General features: G+C 46.2%; 1 protein-coding gene across 3 annotated transcripts in view; it reads right to left on the bottom strand.

Annotated features, from left to right (window-relative positions):
• Nucleotides 1-15,362, bottom strand: part of LOC135310888 (ceramide transfer protein-like) — a 163,679-nt gene extending 148,317 nt beyond the window's left edge. Inside the window, exons 1-3 of one of the 3 annotated variants that reach the window (XM_064439994.1) lie at nucleotides 15,168-15,362; nucleotides 14,897-15,046; nucleotides 9,318-9,452 (exon numbers count right to left, since the gene is read on the bottom strand). In XM_064439994.1, coding sequence (XP_064296064.1) covers nucleotides 9,318-9,452; nucleotides 14,897-14,992 — 231 coding nt within the window. In that variant the 5' untranslated portion in view covers nucleotides 14,993-15,046; nucleotides 15,168-15,362. Of the gene's footprint in view, nucleotides 1-9,317; nucleotides 9,453-14,896 lie in introns of all 3 variants that reach the window. The other 2 variants (XM_064439996.1, XM_064439993.1) reach the window with 2 other exon arrangements.
• Nucleotides 15,363-15,900: the final 538 nt, after the last annotated feature.

Raw genomic sequence — 15,900 nt, 5'->3', positions numbered from 1 at the left:
AAGTCAAGCTGCTCCTAAGTACTGCTGTGCCAGACACGCTAGAACTTGAATACGGACCGGAGTCAAAGGCAGCCAAGTGGTATGCCACAGTTGATATTGCTAATGCATTCCTCTCAATCCCTCTGGCAGCAGAATGCAGGCCACAGTTTGCTTTCACATGGTGGGGCGTCCAGTACACCTGGAATCGACTGCCCCAGGGGTGGAAACACAGTCCTACCATTTGCCATGGACTGATTCAGACTGTACTGGAACAGGGAGAAGCTCCAGAACACCTTCAATACATCGATGACATCATCATGTGGGGCAACACAGCAGAAGACCTTTTTGAGAAAGGGAAGAAAATAGTCCAAATCCTACTGAAAGGAAGGATTTCCTCTCAGGAAAGGAAGGAAGGATCCAGCTGAAAACAAATTAAGTTCATGGGACCCGCACAGGAGGTCCAGTTCTTCGGAATGAAATGGCAAGATGGACGTTGTCAGATCCCAATGGATGTGATCAACAAAACAGCAGCCATGTCTCCACCAACTAGCAAAAAAGAAACACAGGCTTTTTTAGGCATTGTGGGTTTTTGGAGAATGCATATTCCAATTTAGAGTCTGATTGTAAGCCCTCTCTATCAAGTGACCCGGAAGAAAAACTATTTCAAATGGGGCCCTGAGCAACGACAAGCCTTTGAACAGATTAAACAGGAGACAGTAAGTGCAGTAGGTCTTACACCAGTCCAGGCAGGGCAAGATGTAAAAAATGTGCTCTACACTGCAGCCAGGGAGAATGGCACTACCTGGAGCCTCTGGCAGAAAGCGCCACGGGAGACCCAAGGTTGACCCCTAGGGTTTTGGAGTCAGTGATACAGAGGGTCCGAAGCCCGCTATACTCCAACTGAAAAAGAGATATTGGCAGCATATGAAGGGGTCCGAGCTGCTTCAGAAGTGGTTGGTACTGAAGCACAGCTGCTCCTGGCACCCCGACTGCCAGTGCTGGGCTGGATGTGCAAAGGAAACGTCCCCTCTACACACCATGCAACTGATGCTACATGGAGTAAATGGGTTGCACTGATCACCCCGCGGGCTCGAGTAGGAAACCCCAGTCGCGCAGGAATCTTGGAAGTGATTATGGACTGGCCAGAAGGCAAAGACTTTGGAATATGGCCAGAGGAGGATGTGACATGTGCTGAAGAAGATCCACCATATAACAAACTGCCAGAAGATGAGAAGCAATATGCCCTCTTCACTGATGGGTCCTGTCACCTTGTGGGGAAGCACCCGAGATGGAAGGCTGCTGTATGGAGTCCTACACGACAAGCTGCAGAAACTGCTGAAGGAGAAGGTGAATCGAGCCAGTTTGCAGAGGTAAAGGCCATCCAGCTGGCCTTTAGACATTGATGAACGAGAAAAGTGGCCAGTGCTCTATCTCTATACTGACTCCTGGATGGTGGCAAATGCCCTGTGGGGCTGGTTACAGCAGTGGAAGCAGAGCAACTGGCAGCACAGAGGCAAACCCATCTGGGCTGCCACATTGTGGCAAGATGTTGCTGCCCGGGTAGAGAACTTGGTTGTAAAGGTACATCACGTGGATGCTCACATCCCCAAGAGTCGGGCCACTGAAGAACATCCGAACAACCAGCAGGTAGATCAGGCTGCCAAGATTGAAGTGGCTGAGGTGGATCTGGACTGGCAGCATAAGGGTGAACTATTTCTAGCTCGGTGGGCCCATGACACCTCAGGCCATCAAGGGAGAGATGCAACATAAACATGGGCTCACGATCGAGGGGCGGACTTGACCATGGACGCTACTGCACAGGCTATCCACGAATGTGACACATGCGCTGCAATCAAGCAAGCGAAGCAGGTAAATTCTCTGTGGTATGGGGGACGATGGCTGAAATATAAATATGGGGAGGCCTGGCAAATTTACTATATCACACTCCCACAAACCAACCAAGGCTACCACCATCTGCTTACAATGGTGGAAGCAACCACCAGCTGCCTGGAAACATATCCTGTCCCCCATGCCACTGCCTGGAACACTATCCTGGGTCTCAAAAACCAAGTGCTGTGGTGACATGGCACCCCCAGAGAGAATTGAGTCAGACAATGGGACTCATTTCCGAAACAACCTCATAGACACTTGGGCCAAAGAGCACTGACTGGGTTTATCACATCCCCTGTCATGCACCAGCCTCTGGGAAAATCGAAAGATACAATGGACTGTTCAAGACTACACTAAGAGCAATGGGGGGTTTGAACAGTCAAGCACTGGGATACACATTTAGCAAAAGCCACCTAGCTAGTCAACACGAGGGGGTCTGCCAATCGAGCTGGCCCTGCCCAGTCAGAACCCTTACATACTGTGGAAGGGGATAGAGTCCCTGTAGTGCACATAAAAAATATGCTGGGGAAGACAGTCTGGGTTCTTCCTGCCTCAGGCAAAGCCAAATCCATTCGTGGGATTGCGTTTGCTCGAGGACCTGGGTGCACTTGGTGGGTGATATGGGAGGATGGAGGAGTCCGGTTTGTATCTCAAGGGGATTTGATTTTGGGTGAAAATGGCCAATGAACTGAATGGTATGCTGTTAATGGCTATATAATGTTGTGTATCATCACTACTATGGTTGCTATATTCATGGGACCTGAGCATGACTTCAATGGTATGGAGCAAGTGGCGGATACTGTCATGGTTTTAGCTGGGATGGAGTTAAGTTTCTTCACTGTAGATGGTATAGTGCTGTGCTTTTGACTTAGTACAAAAAATAATGTTGATAACACACAGATGTTTTGGCTGTTGCTGGGTAGTGCTTGTACTACAGGGCAGCCTGTTCCACAGCTTTGTTAATGTCGTGGTTCAGCATCAGTTGGCAACTAAACACCACGCAGCTGCTCGCTCACTCCCCCCACCCCTGTGGGATGGGCAAGAGAATCAGAAGAGGAAAAGAACTTGTGGGTTGAGATAAGCACAGTTTAAGAATTACAATAAAATAATAATTATAATTATGATTATGATAATAATGACAATAATGATAATATAATAAAATGGAAAAGAAAAAAAAACAGAAACACAAACGATACAGCCGCTCACCACCCGCCGACCGACGCTGCCCGTCCCCGAGCCGCGATTGCTGCCTCCCTCCCCTGGCCAGCCCCTCCCAGTTAACATACTGGGCATGATGTTACATGATATGGGATATCCCTTTGGTCAGTTTGAATCCGCTCTCTTAGCTGTGCCCCCCTCCCCTCCTGGCTTCTTGTGCACCCGGCAGAGCATGGAAAGCTGGAAAAGTCCTTGACTAGTATAAGCGCTACCCAGCAACAGCCAAAACATCTGTGTGTTATCTCAACATTGTTTTCATGCTAAGTTCAAAGCACAGCACTATGCCAGCTAGAGTGAAGAAAATTAATTCTATCCTAGCTAAAACCATGACACATGCCCAGTATGTTAACTGGGAGGAGTTGGCCAGGGGAGGGAGGTAGCAATCACGGCTCAGGGAACAGCAGTGTCGGTCGGCGGGTGGTGAGTGGTTGTACCGTTTGTTCTGGGTTTTCTTCCCTTTTTCCCTTTTCCTTTTTATTATATTATCATTATTGTTGTTATTATCATCATTATTATTACCATTGTTATATTATTTTAATTAATAAACTCTTCTTATCTCAACCCACAAGTTTTTTTTTGTGCTTTTTCTCTTCCGATTCTCTTCCCCATCCCACAGGGGTGGGGGGAGTGAGTGAGCGGTTGCGTGGCATTTAGTTGGGTGACTGGGGCTGAACCACGACAAACATCTATGTGCCATCAGCACTATGTCAGCTACAGTGAAGAAAATTAACTCTATCCTAGCCAAAACCAGCACAAGATGATACGAATTAACTTCATCCATGTACTGCAGAGAACTAAAAATTTTTCTTATACATATCAATACGTACAAAACTCAGCCTCTCTGCTTGCGTAAGAGAAGCTGTACATTGCAACAGACACTAAGAAAAAATATCTGCTTCTTTCCAAACAGCTGGTGAATCAAAGAACATAGTTTCTCAACAACTTTTTATATATTAGAATGTTAAAAAATAGTACCCACATTAGACTTATATAAAAACACTTCTGTGCGTTCCAGTGATTATGCATGTATTAAGATGTCTGTGACTCTCCTTTATTTCTAATTGTTTAGGACTGATGCTGCTTTACCACTCACTCTCAGTGCTGCATTAATTCTTAATATCTTTATACCAGAGACTTTGAGCTTTTAGCTTTTAGCTGCCACATAAATGGAGAATACATATAAATAGTTAGGTCAATGCTAAGAGATCTTTAAAGAAATAATCCCTCAATTAAAACTTTCAAGGAGTGCAACATGGAAAAATTACACAATGATTTGTCACAAGGAAGAAGTCAGAGAAAATACAATTTTACAACACTGGTCTTGTGATATAACCAGACACTTATCACAGAATCACAGGTTGGAAGGGACCTCGGGGATCATCTAGTCCAACCTTTCTGGGAAGAGCACAGTCTAGACAAGATGGCCCAGCACCCTGTCCAGACAACTCTTGAAGGTGTCCAATGCGGCCGAGTCAACCACTTCCCTGGGGATTTTATCCCAATGGTTGACTGTTCTCACTGTGAACAATTTTCCTCTTGTGTCCAGTCGGAATCTCCCCAAGAGCAACTTGTGTCCATTCCCCCTTATCCTCTCCATGTGACTCCATGTAAAAGGGAGTCGCCATCTTCTTTGTAGCTACCCCTTAAGTACTGGTACATGGTGATGAGATCCCCTCTAAGCCTCCTTTTCTCAAGGCTGAACAAACCCAGCTCTCCCAGCCTATCCTCGTATGGCAGGCTTCCCAGTCCTTTGATCATCTTGGTGGCCCTTCTCTGGACCCCTTCCAGCCTGTCCACATCCCTTTTGCATAGCGAGGACCAGAACTGTACACAGTACTCCAGGTGTGGCCTGACAAGCGCTGAGTAGAGTGGAATAAGGACTTATTTCTCTCTGCTGGTGATGCCCTTTTTGATGCAACCCAGCATCCTATTGGATGGGCCAAAGAGCACGGCATTGAGTGGGTGTATCATGTCCCCTGTCATGTACCAGCCTCTGGGAAAATTGAACGGTACAATGGACTGTTAAAAACTACACTGAGAGCAATGGGGGGTGGAACATTCAAGCACTGGGATACATATTTATTAAAAGCCACCTGGTTAGTCAACACGAGGGGATCTGCCAATCAAGCTCACCCTGCCCAGTCAGAAATCCTACATACTGTGGAAGGGGATAGAGTCCCTGCAGTGCACATAAAAAAAATATGCTGGGCAAAACAGTCTGGGTTCTTCCTGCCTCCGGCAAAGGCCAACCCATTCGTGGGATTGCTTTTGCTTGAGGACCTGGGCGCACTTGGTGGTTGGTGATGCGGGAGGATGGAAAAATCCAATGTGTGCCTCAAGGGGATTTGATTTTGGGCAAAAACAGCCAATGAACTGAATGGCACAATGCAAACTGCTCTATAATATTGTGTGTCACCTCTATGTTGTATCACTGATATCAGAGTACAAGCCTCCCAACCCATGGAAGATGAACTTTGATGAAACAAAGCAAAGTACAGCAGTGATGGAACAATGACTGACTTGGTATGCAGCAACCCAATGCGCCACACACACCATCTCTCCCACCCTGAAAGACTGATACGAGAGATGGAGCCCAGAGTCATAGACTGGGTGAACTCAATGGACATTTTAATGAACATTTTACAGGGAAGGTCAATAGACTCAGGGAATGATCACAGAATCACAGGTTGGAAGGGACCTCAGGGATCATCTAGTCGAACTTTTCTAAGAAGAGCGCACTCTAGACAAGATGGCCCAGAACCCTGTCCAGACAACTCTTGAACATGTCCAATGTGGCCAAGTCTATTATGTTAAAGGATGGGAAGGGGAGGGGTGGTGGTTGGTAAGGTTGTATTGGATGGTATGGGACCTGGGCACGGTGTAAATGGTATGGAATAAGGGGTGGAGAGTGTGCTGTTTTTGGCTGAGAAGGGGTTAATTCTCCTCACTGTGGGGGTCAGGTACCTTTCCAGCTTCCTGCGCTCTGCCACATTGGTGGGAGGCTGGGAGGGGCAGGGCTGTAGCCAGGGTGGCTGACCCCAACTGGCCAATGGGATGTTCATTCCATACCATGTGACACCATGACCAGTATATTAAGGGGGGCAGTTGCAGCTCCGGGGAAGCATGGCATCAGGTCAGTGGGTAGTGAGTGGCTGCATCACATGCAGTTTGTTTCAGTGGTTCATTCCCCTCCCCCGCCCCCCGCCCGGGTTTCATGCCTCTCATTGTTTTCCTTTCCACTGGATTTTTGTTGTTGTTGGGGTTTTTTTATTTTTATTATTAAAACTCTTATCTCAACCCAGGAGCTTTACCCTTCCGATTCTCTCCCCTGTCCCACCGGTGGGGAAGTGAGCGAGGGGCTGTGTGGGGCTGAGTTGCCAGTTAACCCATGACAGGACACAACCAGGACAGGTGACCCAGACTAGCCAAAGGGATATTCCATTCCATATGACATCATGCTGAACAAAAAACTGGGCAGGGTTGGCTGAGGGGGTCTCAGCCACTGCTCAGGAACTGGCTGCGCATCAGTCAGTGGGTGGTGAACAATTGCATTGTGCATCACTTGTTTTATATATTTATTATTATTTTCCCCTCTTTTTCTGTCCTATTAAATTGTCTTCATCTCAATGCATGCGTTTTACTTTTTCCAGTTCTCTTCTCCATCCCACTGGGGGGGGGGGGGGGGGGGGGCGTGGAGTGCGCAAACAGCTGTGAGGTGCTTAGCTGCCTGCTGGGTTAAACCACAACAGTCCTATACTAATAGTAGCATTAATTACACACAGAAAATTATTACATCCCCCACTGAAGAAAAGTGTGCATACCTCATCTGAGCACCTAAAAGAAAGCTTCATGAGAATCCAATCCCCCCTTTCCTACAAGGAAACATTACAGCCATCAACACTATCTCAATACCACTCATGCCCTGCTTTGTACTTAAGGAAAACTTCCTGCAGTACACCAGGTTAGGAAATAGGTAGTTATTATGCCTGACTCTGGATTAGCAAGATCAAGGAAAACTAAATTTACAGTATAGTGAAAGACTATCAAAAAATATTCAAGATGAAGATCCCAACTACATCAGATCAGTGCTACTGAACATTAAGTCAATAAGAAACCCAACTTCCCTTCTCTAAGTAATCAGAAGACGTACAGTAACAAATAAGTTCATTGACAGCAAAAGTAGCTTTCCATTATCATCTCAACATTTATTTTATCAAATATTGGTGCTTGCCTATGCATTTAAATACATGCTAATAAGCTTATAGTAAGACATTACAAGGACATGAAAATTAAGATTTAAATATTCTTCCTCAGATACATGGTTAAACAATTTTCTTTGAGCATAATTCAATTTCTACTACTGAAAACAGTTTTTAAAAAAAACTATTCAATTTGCTACCAAACAACTATCAAACCAGAAGCATTTATTCTAAAACTCTGGCCTAGAAGAATAACATCTGAAAAGAGATAAGATAATCACATGGCAGTTTCAGAAGTAAATTTCTATATCCTAGAGACACATGAAGTGATCCAATAGTATTCCTGAACCTCTAATACTTACACAGAAATCACTAACTGCGGCTAGAGATGATTAACATGAGTTTACCATGTTTCAGAGATGCCATTTCAAACTACAATCAAGCAATTAAACTGTTAAATACCACTCAACACATGATCCTGAAATATCAGATTAATTTTTAGAATTATGCCCACTTTTTATTCTTTCTCAATGTACTCAAGAAGCTCAAGAGCTAAAAAAAAAGGCAACAATTCAACTCCAAGTTACAAGATGTAACAAGTGTCAGATAGAAGAGAAGGGGGAAAAAAAAACCAAAAAAGCTATCTGCAAGAAGTTTCAGTGTTACACACTTCATAGTCAAAAGATAAGCAGCTCACCAACTTCCCTTCAAAGTGCAATATACCAAAACATTCCAAAAGCAATATCAGCATCACTATAATCTCTCTGCCACCACAAGTGGAATTCAAGCTGCTGAGATGTGCTCTACAGCACACTTCCAGACATCCCTTGGCCTGTCTCCTTGATACCACCTTCCTGTCTCTGCCTGGTTAGCATGTTAAACCTCTTACTAGTGAATGAGACACCTTTTTGGAAGTCCTGATCAGATGCTGGTACGTCTACGGACCACCAGAAGTACACTTAAATGAGCACTTCTAGATGCTATTCCTGAGCAAGTAAAATCTTGAGCAAGTTTTAAAAGTTTAAGCAGTTTTTAAAAAGAGCTTTAAAAGAAATGAGGTAATCTGTTTTAAATTTTAGATGACTGCAATACCTGTCAGACATCTAAATGTAAAAATCTGTTTTTTCTTCAGTCTTTTTCCAAAATACATACAGTTGATGTAATCAAACCAGTCTTTTTTTTTCCCCCAAACCAAAATGTGTTTAAAAAAATTCTGTTTGTAAGCTGAATATTAGTAAGAAAAGGAAACTATTTGCCATCCTCAATTCAGTTTGAAAGCAAAACATTTGGTGGAATAAGAACATAAATAGTAAAATTTAACACCACTTGCTCTATGAAGTTACATGCTACACAGTTCAGCTTTTTTTCCCCTCCCCTAAATCAAATAACTGGACTATTTAACAGTAACACAGAAAAGCTACAGCATGCTTTTTGGCAAGCATTAATCATAATTAATACATATCATAATTCTGAAAGCTACAAAAATATTTTCTCTAAGGCCAATTCATCTTTATGATATTTCACTTACATGTAGGCTCTTTATTCTTACCAGCATAATACTGGATCTTTTAGCATTAGGCAGAAACAGCACCACACTTGTTTAGAGGAGGAAACATGTAGTAGAATGTTTTCTTTTGGAAATGTTGTAGAGAGTCATGTTCAGAAACTACAAAGAAATAATACTCTCTCTTTCTAGAGTGTAAGGACTGTGATGGATGCTGCCTCCTTTGGGAAGTTGGTTCAGTGTCTTCAGCTGACCCTGGGAAAACTCTGCCTCTTCCAGAAGTAAACTGTATCCCTACCCACAGACACCGCTAAGATAAGAGATGAAAAGCTGCTTACTGCAGTCTAAAATGAGAACAGTTTGTTTTCTTAATAGTAGCTCCTTGCCCTGCTCCATGGTGTTGCACTAATATCACTAACTTTAATATTAATGACCTAACAGAATTTATTTGCTTTCACCAGATATTAGCCTACAAATATGTAACACCCTAAAACATGAAAAGATGGCAATACTGAAATGGCACTTACCGTAACCACAGCCTTGCCCAGAAAGATAGAGCCTCTGCAGCCATACTCTGTTTCATCTTCAGACTTGTAATAACTGAGTGTGTTGCTTTTCAGAACTACCCATCGATCCTGCCACCCATGAATGTAGTTGGTCCACTGCGAGGGAAAAAAAAAAAACAACTTTAAGACACACCCACCCACCCCTACCCCTCCCCCCAACAGACACAGCTTGGCTTTCAAGCACTAGGAGAAAAGTAGTTTCTATAAAAGTTCTTCCCAAGAAGAACTTTTATTTCTCTTCTGCCCAGAGCACCTAAAATTATTTTACAAACTCCTGAAGGTACTAAAAACCAGTTGTTTCAAGTAACACAGGAAGTTCCATTTAAACATGAGAAAAAACTTCTTTCCTGTGAGGGTGACAGAGCAGTGGAACAGGCTGCCCACAGAGATTGTGGAGTCTCCTTCCCTGGAGACATTCAAAACCTGCCTGGATGCAGTCCTGTGCCCCCTGCTCTAGGTCTACCTGCTCAAGCAGGTAGGTTGGACAAGATGATCTCCAGAGGTCCCTTCCAACCCCTACCATTCTGCAAGCAATAAGATAACAGATATCTGTCCTGGTTTGAGCTGGGATAGAGTTAAATGTCTTCATAGTAGCTAGTATGGGGCTATGTTTTGGAGTTTTGCTGGAAACAGCAGTGATAATGTGGAGATGTTTTAGTTGTTGCTAAGTAGCGCTTACACTGGTCAAAGACTTTTTCAGCTCCCCGTGCTCTGACAGGTGCACAAGAAGCTGGGAGGGGACACAGCCAGGACAGCTGACCCAAACTGACCAATGGGATATTTCATACCATATGACATCACGCTCAGTATATAAAGCTGGGGAAGAAGGAAGGGGGGATGTTTGGAGTGATGGCGTTTGTCTTCCCAAGTAACCATTATGCGTGATGGAGCCCTGCTTTCCTGGAGATGGCTGAACACCTGCCTGCCTGTGGGAAGTAGTGAATGTATTCCTTGTTTTGCTTTGCTTCCACATGCAGCTTTTCATTTACCTATTAAGCTGCCTTTATCTCAACCCATGAGTTGCCTCACTTTTACTCTTCCGATTCTCTCCCCCATCCCACCAGGGGGGAGTGAGCAAGCGGCTGCATGGTGCTTGGTTGCTGACTGGGGCTAAACCACGACAGTCCATTTTGGCGCCCAATGTGGGGATCGAAAGGTTTGAGATAACGACAGATTTGATTGGACAAAGTGACTAAAAGTTCTGATTATTAATCTTATTTGCAACATCTTCTCAACGATACTGAGCTGCACTTTGTAAAAACACATAACACTAATCAGGACTGTTCTATAACTCTGGCTACATGCTGGTGCTTGACTTTCAATCACAGCACAAAAATTATAAATTAGATAAAAATGGAGACAAAAGCACTGAAAATTTTATCATGCAAGCACTTTGATCATGACAACTGTTCTTTGACAAAAAGCTCCAATAAATAAGTTTTAAATGTCTCTTTTTAGCATTTAATTCCAACCATTATTCACCATTTTTGTAAACATATAAATAGGGGGAACAAAGTGGACTAACAGGCTCGTATCTACATTATACTATACATATTAGTTAATACATGTCCCATAACAGCATGTTAACTCTAATAACAAGAGGAGGTCTACAGAAGACAAATTCTGCAGCTGAGAAATTCCTAACAATTTTCAAGCGTATGCAAGACCTAGATTTGCTCTCCAAAGATAAAGCCCTTTATGAGCGAATGTGATGCCCCTCTACAAGAAGGGTCAGAAGGAGAAACCAGGGAACTACAGGCCAGTCAGCCTGACCTCGGTACCAGGGAAGATTATGAAGCAGATCACCTTGAATACCATTACGCAGCACATGCGGGACACCCAGGGGATCAGGCCCAGCCATCATGGCTTCATGAAAAGCATGTCCTGCCTGACCAACCTGATCTCCTTCTATGACCAGGTGACTCGCCTAGTGGATGAGAGAAAGGCTGTGGATCTTGTCTACCTGGACTTTAGTAACGCCTTTGACACTGTCTCCCACAGCATCCTCCTGGAGAAGCTGGCTGCTCACAGCTTGGACAAGTGCACTCTGCGCTGGGTTAAAAACTGGCTGGACGGCCAAGCCCAGAGAGTAGTAGTGAATGGAGTCAAACCCAGTTGGCACCCAGTCATGAGCGGTGTTCCCCAGGGCTCAGTGTTGGGGCCAGTCCTGTTCAATATCTTCATTGAAGATCTGGATGAGGGGATTGAGTGCACCCTCAGTAAGTTTGCAGATGACACCAAGCTGGGTGGAAGTGTTGATCTGCTGGAGGGCAGGAAGGCCCTACAGAGGGACCTGGACAGGCTGGATCGTTGGGCCGGAGCCAACGGTATGAGATCCAACAAGGCTAAGTGCTGGGTCCTGCACTTGGGTCACAACAACCCCATGCAACGCTACAGGCTTGGGGAGGAGTGGCTAGAGAGCTGCCTGAAGGAAAAGGATCTAGGGGTGTTTGGTTGACAGCCGGCTGAACATGAGCCAGCAGGGTGCTCAGGCAGCCAAGAAGGCCAATGGCATCCTGGCTTGTATCAGGAATAGTGTGGCCAGCAGGAGCAAGGAGGTGATAGTGCCCCTGTACTCAGCACTGTTGCGGCCGCACCTCGAATACTGTGTTCAGTTTTGGGCCCCTCACTACAAGGACATCGAGGTGCTGGAGCGTGTCCAGAGAAGGGCAAAGTTGGTGAAGGGTCTGGAGAAGTAGTCTGATGAGGAGCAGCTGAGGGAGCTGGGGTTGTTTAGTCTGGAGAAAAGGAGGCTGAGGGGAGACCTTATTGCTCTCTACAACTACCTGAAAGGAGGTTGTAGAGAGGCAGGGGTCAGTCTCTTCTCCCTAGTAACAAGCAATAGGACGAGAAGAAATGGCCTCAAGCTGCGCCAGGGGAAGTTTAGGTTGGACATTAGGAAAAACTTCTTCACCGAAAGGTTTGTCAGTCATTGGAACAGGCTGCCCAGGGAGGTGGTTGAGTCTCCATCCCTGGAGGTATTTAAAAGAAGGGTAGATGTGGCACTTCAGGATATGGTTTAGTGGTAGACTTGGCAGTGATAGGTTAGTGGTTGGACTCGATGATCTTAAGGGTCTTTTCCAACCTTAACGATTCTATGATTCTATGATCTCTTAATACATCCAATTGCTAAGGTTAGTATTTCTTAAAGAAAGCCTCAACTGTGCTTAGTACATGAACTGGTAGCACAAGCTGTCATAGAGGTATATTATTTCCTGTCTTCTTCCTTTTCTCGTCTCTCATATTCCCAACTCCTCCTAGATACAAAAGGCAGAGTCCAAAATTATCTTGGGCAAAAGAGCAAGGGACAGGGAAGACAGCACCTTTCCTTATTTGACACAGTTAAGTGAGGTAAATATAGCAGTCAGTCTTGCATTTGCTGTTGCAATCAGTGTGCCATGAATTAAGACTTCTTAAAGCACATGGGGTAGAAACAAGGCTTTGGCAAAGGAAAGACCACTGGTTCAAGCATCTAGATTCTTGTGCTTCAAGAAAGACAGTTCCACATCTAAGTTCTTTCTTTGTATCCACCTTAAAATGGTAAGCAGGAAGTACAATGGAAAAAACCTGGAGTTCTGAAACGTTTAAAGAGACCAGCAGGACATACTTCTAACTTTCTCTTACCTAATTACTCCATTTCCCTCAAAGCTTCTCTCTTTACCAAAGGGCAGAACAACCGAAACTCTCCTAAGCACATGGAGAACTGCAGCCTACTTTTATTGATTTAAAATGTAATTATATACAATAAGTTATTATAAATATTTTTATAGTAAGAAGTTGGGTAGTCTACCATTTCATTTCCATTAGTTTGTCTCAAGTACTGTCGAGGCATCAACTAGCAAAAGGTAAACTTATCCCTCAAGCATAGTCACTGCAACAGGTTTCACCATACTTGACTATTCTGATTACATCCCATGTTCTCACAGGAAAAGCAGCATCAGCTACACTCAGCACAATCATCCAGAAATGTTTGCACATACCTAAGCTACAGAACATCAGAAGCAGCTATGGCTTCACCTGCTACACCAGTAAAAAAGCACTGGGGCTTAATGAAGTATTTAATTTGCCAACATAAAATTCAATTGCATCTCACTAGTATTTAAGTTTCTAATGATGGGAAGCATCTAATCAAAGGAAAACTTTGCAATGGGGGAAAAAAACGAACAATAGAACTACACAACTAAATCAAAACCTCACAGTTTAACTGCTTTAATATCTCACATCCACCTCATCCTCTCCCTCTCCATCCACTATTAGATGATAAGATCTTACAGAGGAGAGTCAAGGCCCTTTTCTCCTAGCCGTTCCTCCCATATCTGGGCTTAGAAACATTTCCAAGAGTGGAAGGAGTTCAGAATCCTTCACAAAAAACAGAGTACTGGCCCCATTACAGCTGTTTTCTCAGCATCCAGGGCCTGTTCATGATCTCTGTATTCCATGACCTTCTACACTGGCCTGTGCCTGGCCTTATTGTGTAGGAAAGGAAAGAAATTAAAACGCATAGCACTTGAAGTCTAAAGATATTTCAACATTATTCTGAATGTATTTTCTGTTAAAAAAAGGCATGCTTTCAAACTTAGTAATTCAATATTCAACTTTAAAAGCACTCCTAAAGTTTCCCAGTATCATCCAACGCATACTTACAAGTCATCTTATTCTCTGTGATAAAACAGCAAAAAGTGATGTTTATTTTTAAAAGGGGAAAACACGCTTTAGTGCCATTTTCCTTCCACTCCTCCCCACCTCCCATCTCTCTTGCTGTGGGGGTATTTTATTGCCCTGTTTTGATATTTGGGCTAAAGATTGTGCCCCTCCTATGTTGGGGCCTACTCCTAGGAAGTGACCACGGGCTGTACCTGCATTCAGGAACTCCCGGGTAGAGGAGTGGGATACTGCGGCCCCAGCCCGCACCCGGGCCCACCACCAGCCTCGGCCAGGAGCTTGAGGAGTGGGGGAAACACCTTCCCCGCGCGCATCCGGCAGCCCCCTCGCGGGCCTCGCTCTCCGGAAACTCAGAGCAAGCAGCCAACGGGCTCGGTACGGGGGCAGGGGGCGGCAGGGATTCCCGTGCCGGGCGCCGACACCTCCCCCAACCGCCCGGCCGGGGCTGAAGAACCCACGGCTCTTCCCCGAGAAAGTGCTTCCTCACACCGCCTCTCGGGGATGGGGAGAGCGGGCGTTTCGCAGTTGCGGGAGTAAATACGCGAGACCTCCGCCCCCCCTCCCGGTGCCCCCAGCTGAGGGAGGGAGCGGTTCACGCCGGGCGCCGGTGCGCCTGCCTAGCAAGCTCCTCACCATCAGATGGCGGCTGCCTCGGCCGTAACTGGCGTCTCCCGCACCCCCACCAGGCCCCTCCACCGGCGCCGGGGGAGGCAGGAGCCTCGGCCTGATTGTCCGGAGCGGCAGGGTGGGGAGAAGAGAGGCGGACAGGGCTGACAGCCCTCAGTAAGCTGCGGGAGTGAGGGGCCGTAGTGCGGCGCGGAGAGGGGAAGCGAGAAGCCGCCAAGCACAGGCTGCGGGGACGAGGAAAGGCAGCTTACCTTGCTGAGCACCCCACAGAACTCAACAGGCAGCCCGAGTTCGGTCTCGGGGTCCTCTTCGGAGCCGGAGGAATTCCAACTCTGATTGTCCGACATAACCGAGCAGGGAAGAGCTAAGCGACACCTGCCCACAGCAGCCTCAGTCTCCTCCTGTTGAAGGGACGGGAGCAGTGGGCTCTACCTGAGCAGCACTACTCCGCGCCCGTAGTGCCACCAGCGCCGGCCCGCCCCTGCCAGCGCTGAGGTACACAAGCTTAGTCTTTCCCCTCACCGTAGTTCCACGGGCCCTACCCGCGGCAAGAGCCACAACATATAGGTGGCGAGGAGAGGAAGGACGAGTACATGTCCGTCTGCCACACGCTCCACTTAAAGCGCGGCCACCACTGTCTTACGCGAGGTGAGTGCTCTATGCCACTATTTATTAGTTCCGCTCCTCGCCTTCCTTCCCAGCTCTGCTAGCCGGGCCGCGCGATGCCTGTCGGGAGTTGTAGTCTTCCGTGCAGCGGTAAGCCTGGCTACAGTTAGCTCTCGGAGATGTAGTCCGCTGCAGCGGCTGTCTCCCTCCCGTCGGCGGGTGGCCGCCATCGGGACCATGGCGCTAGCCAAACACCATTCGTCGTTTCTGTGGCACTAGCGATGGGTTTCGCTTCCGTAGCCCGAGGTGGGGAACTCCGTTCCCTTTGCCGCCGGGCGAGGTGCTACTTAGGGAGGTGGTTGGTTGGTTTGGGGGGGGCGGTGAGGAAGGACTCTAGTAAGGTGAAGCGTTTCTCCAGCCCTGCTCGCTTTCTAGCGTGAGAGAAGTGGTATCGTCTTCCCTACCCCAACCGGCAGGACTTGGGGGATGAGCAGCAAACCCTTCTCTTACCAGGCTCTCAGGACTGATTCCCAGTGTACAGGTCCAAAAGCTTCACAGAATTGTGCAGTCTTCAAATGAGACAATACGAGCAGCGGTTTGGCAAGAGGGAATTGAGAAGGAATTTGAAAAACTATGAATTGCAGCAGGA

This window comes from Phalacrocorax carbo, assembly GCF_963921805.1.
Source record: "Phalacrocorax carbo chromosome W unlocalized genomic scaffold, bPhaCar2.1 SUPER_W_unloc_5, whole genome shotgun sequence".
Classification (NCBI taxonomy): Eukaryota; Metazoa; Chordata; class Aves; order Suliformes; family Phalacrocoracidae; genus Phalacrocorax; species Phalacrocorax carbo.
Note: the sequence above shows the minus strand (reverse complement) of the source record. Positions and strands in the feature narration are given on the sequence as shown.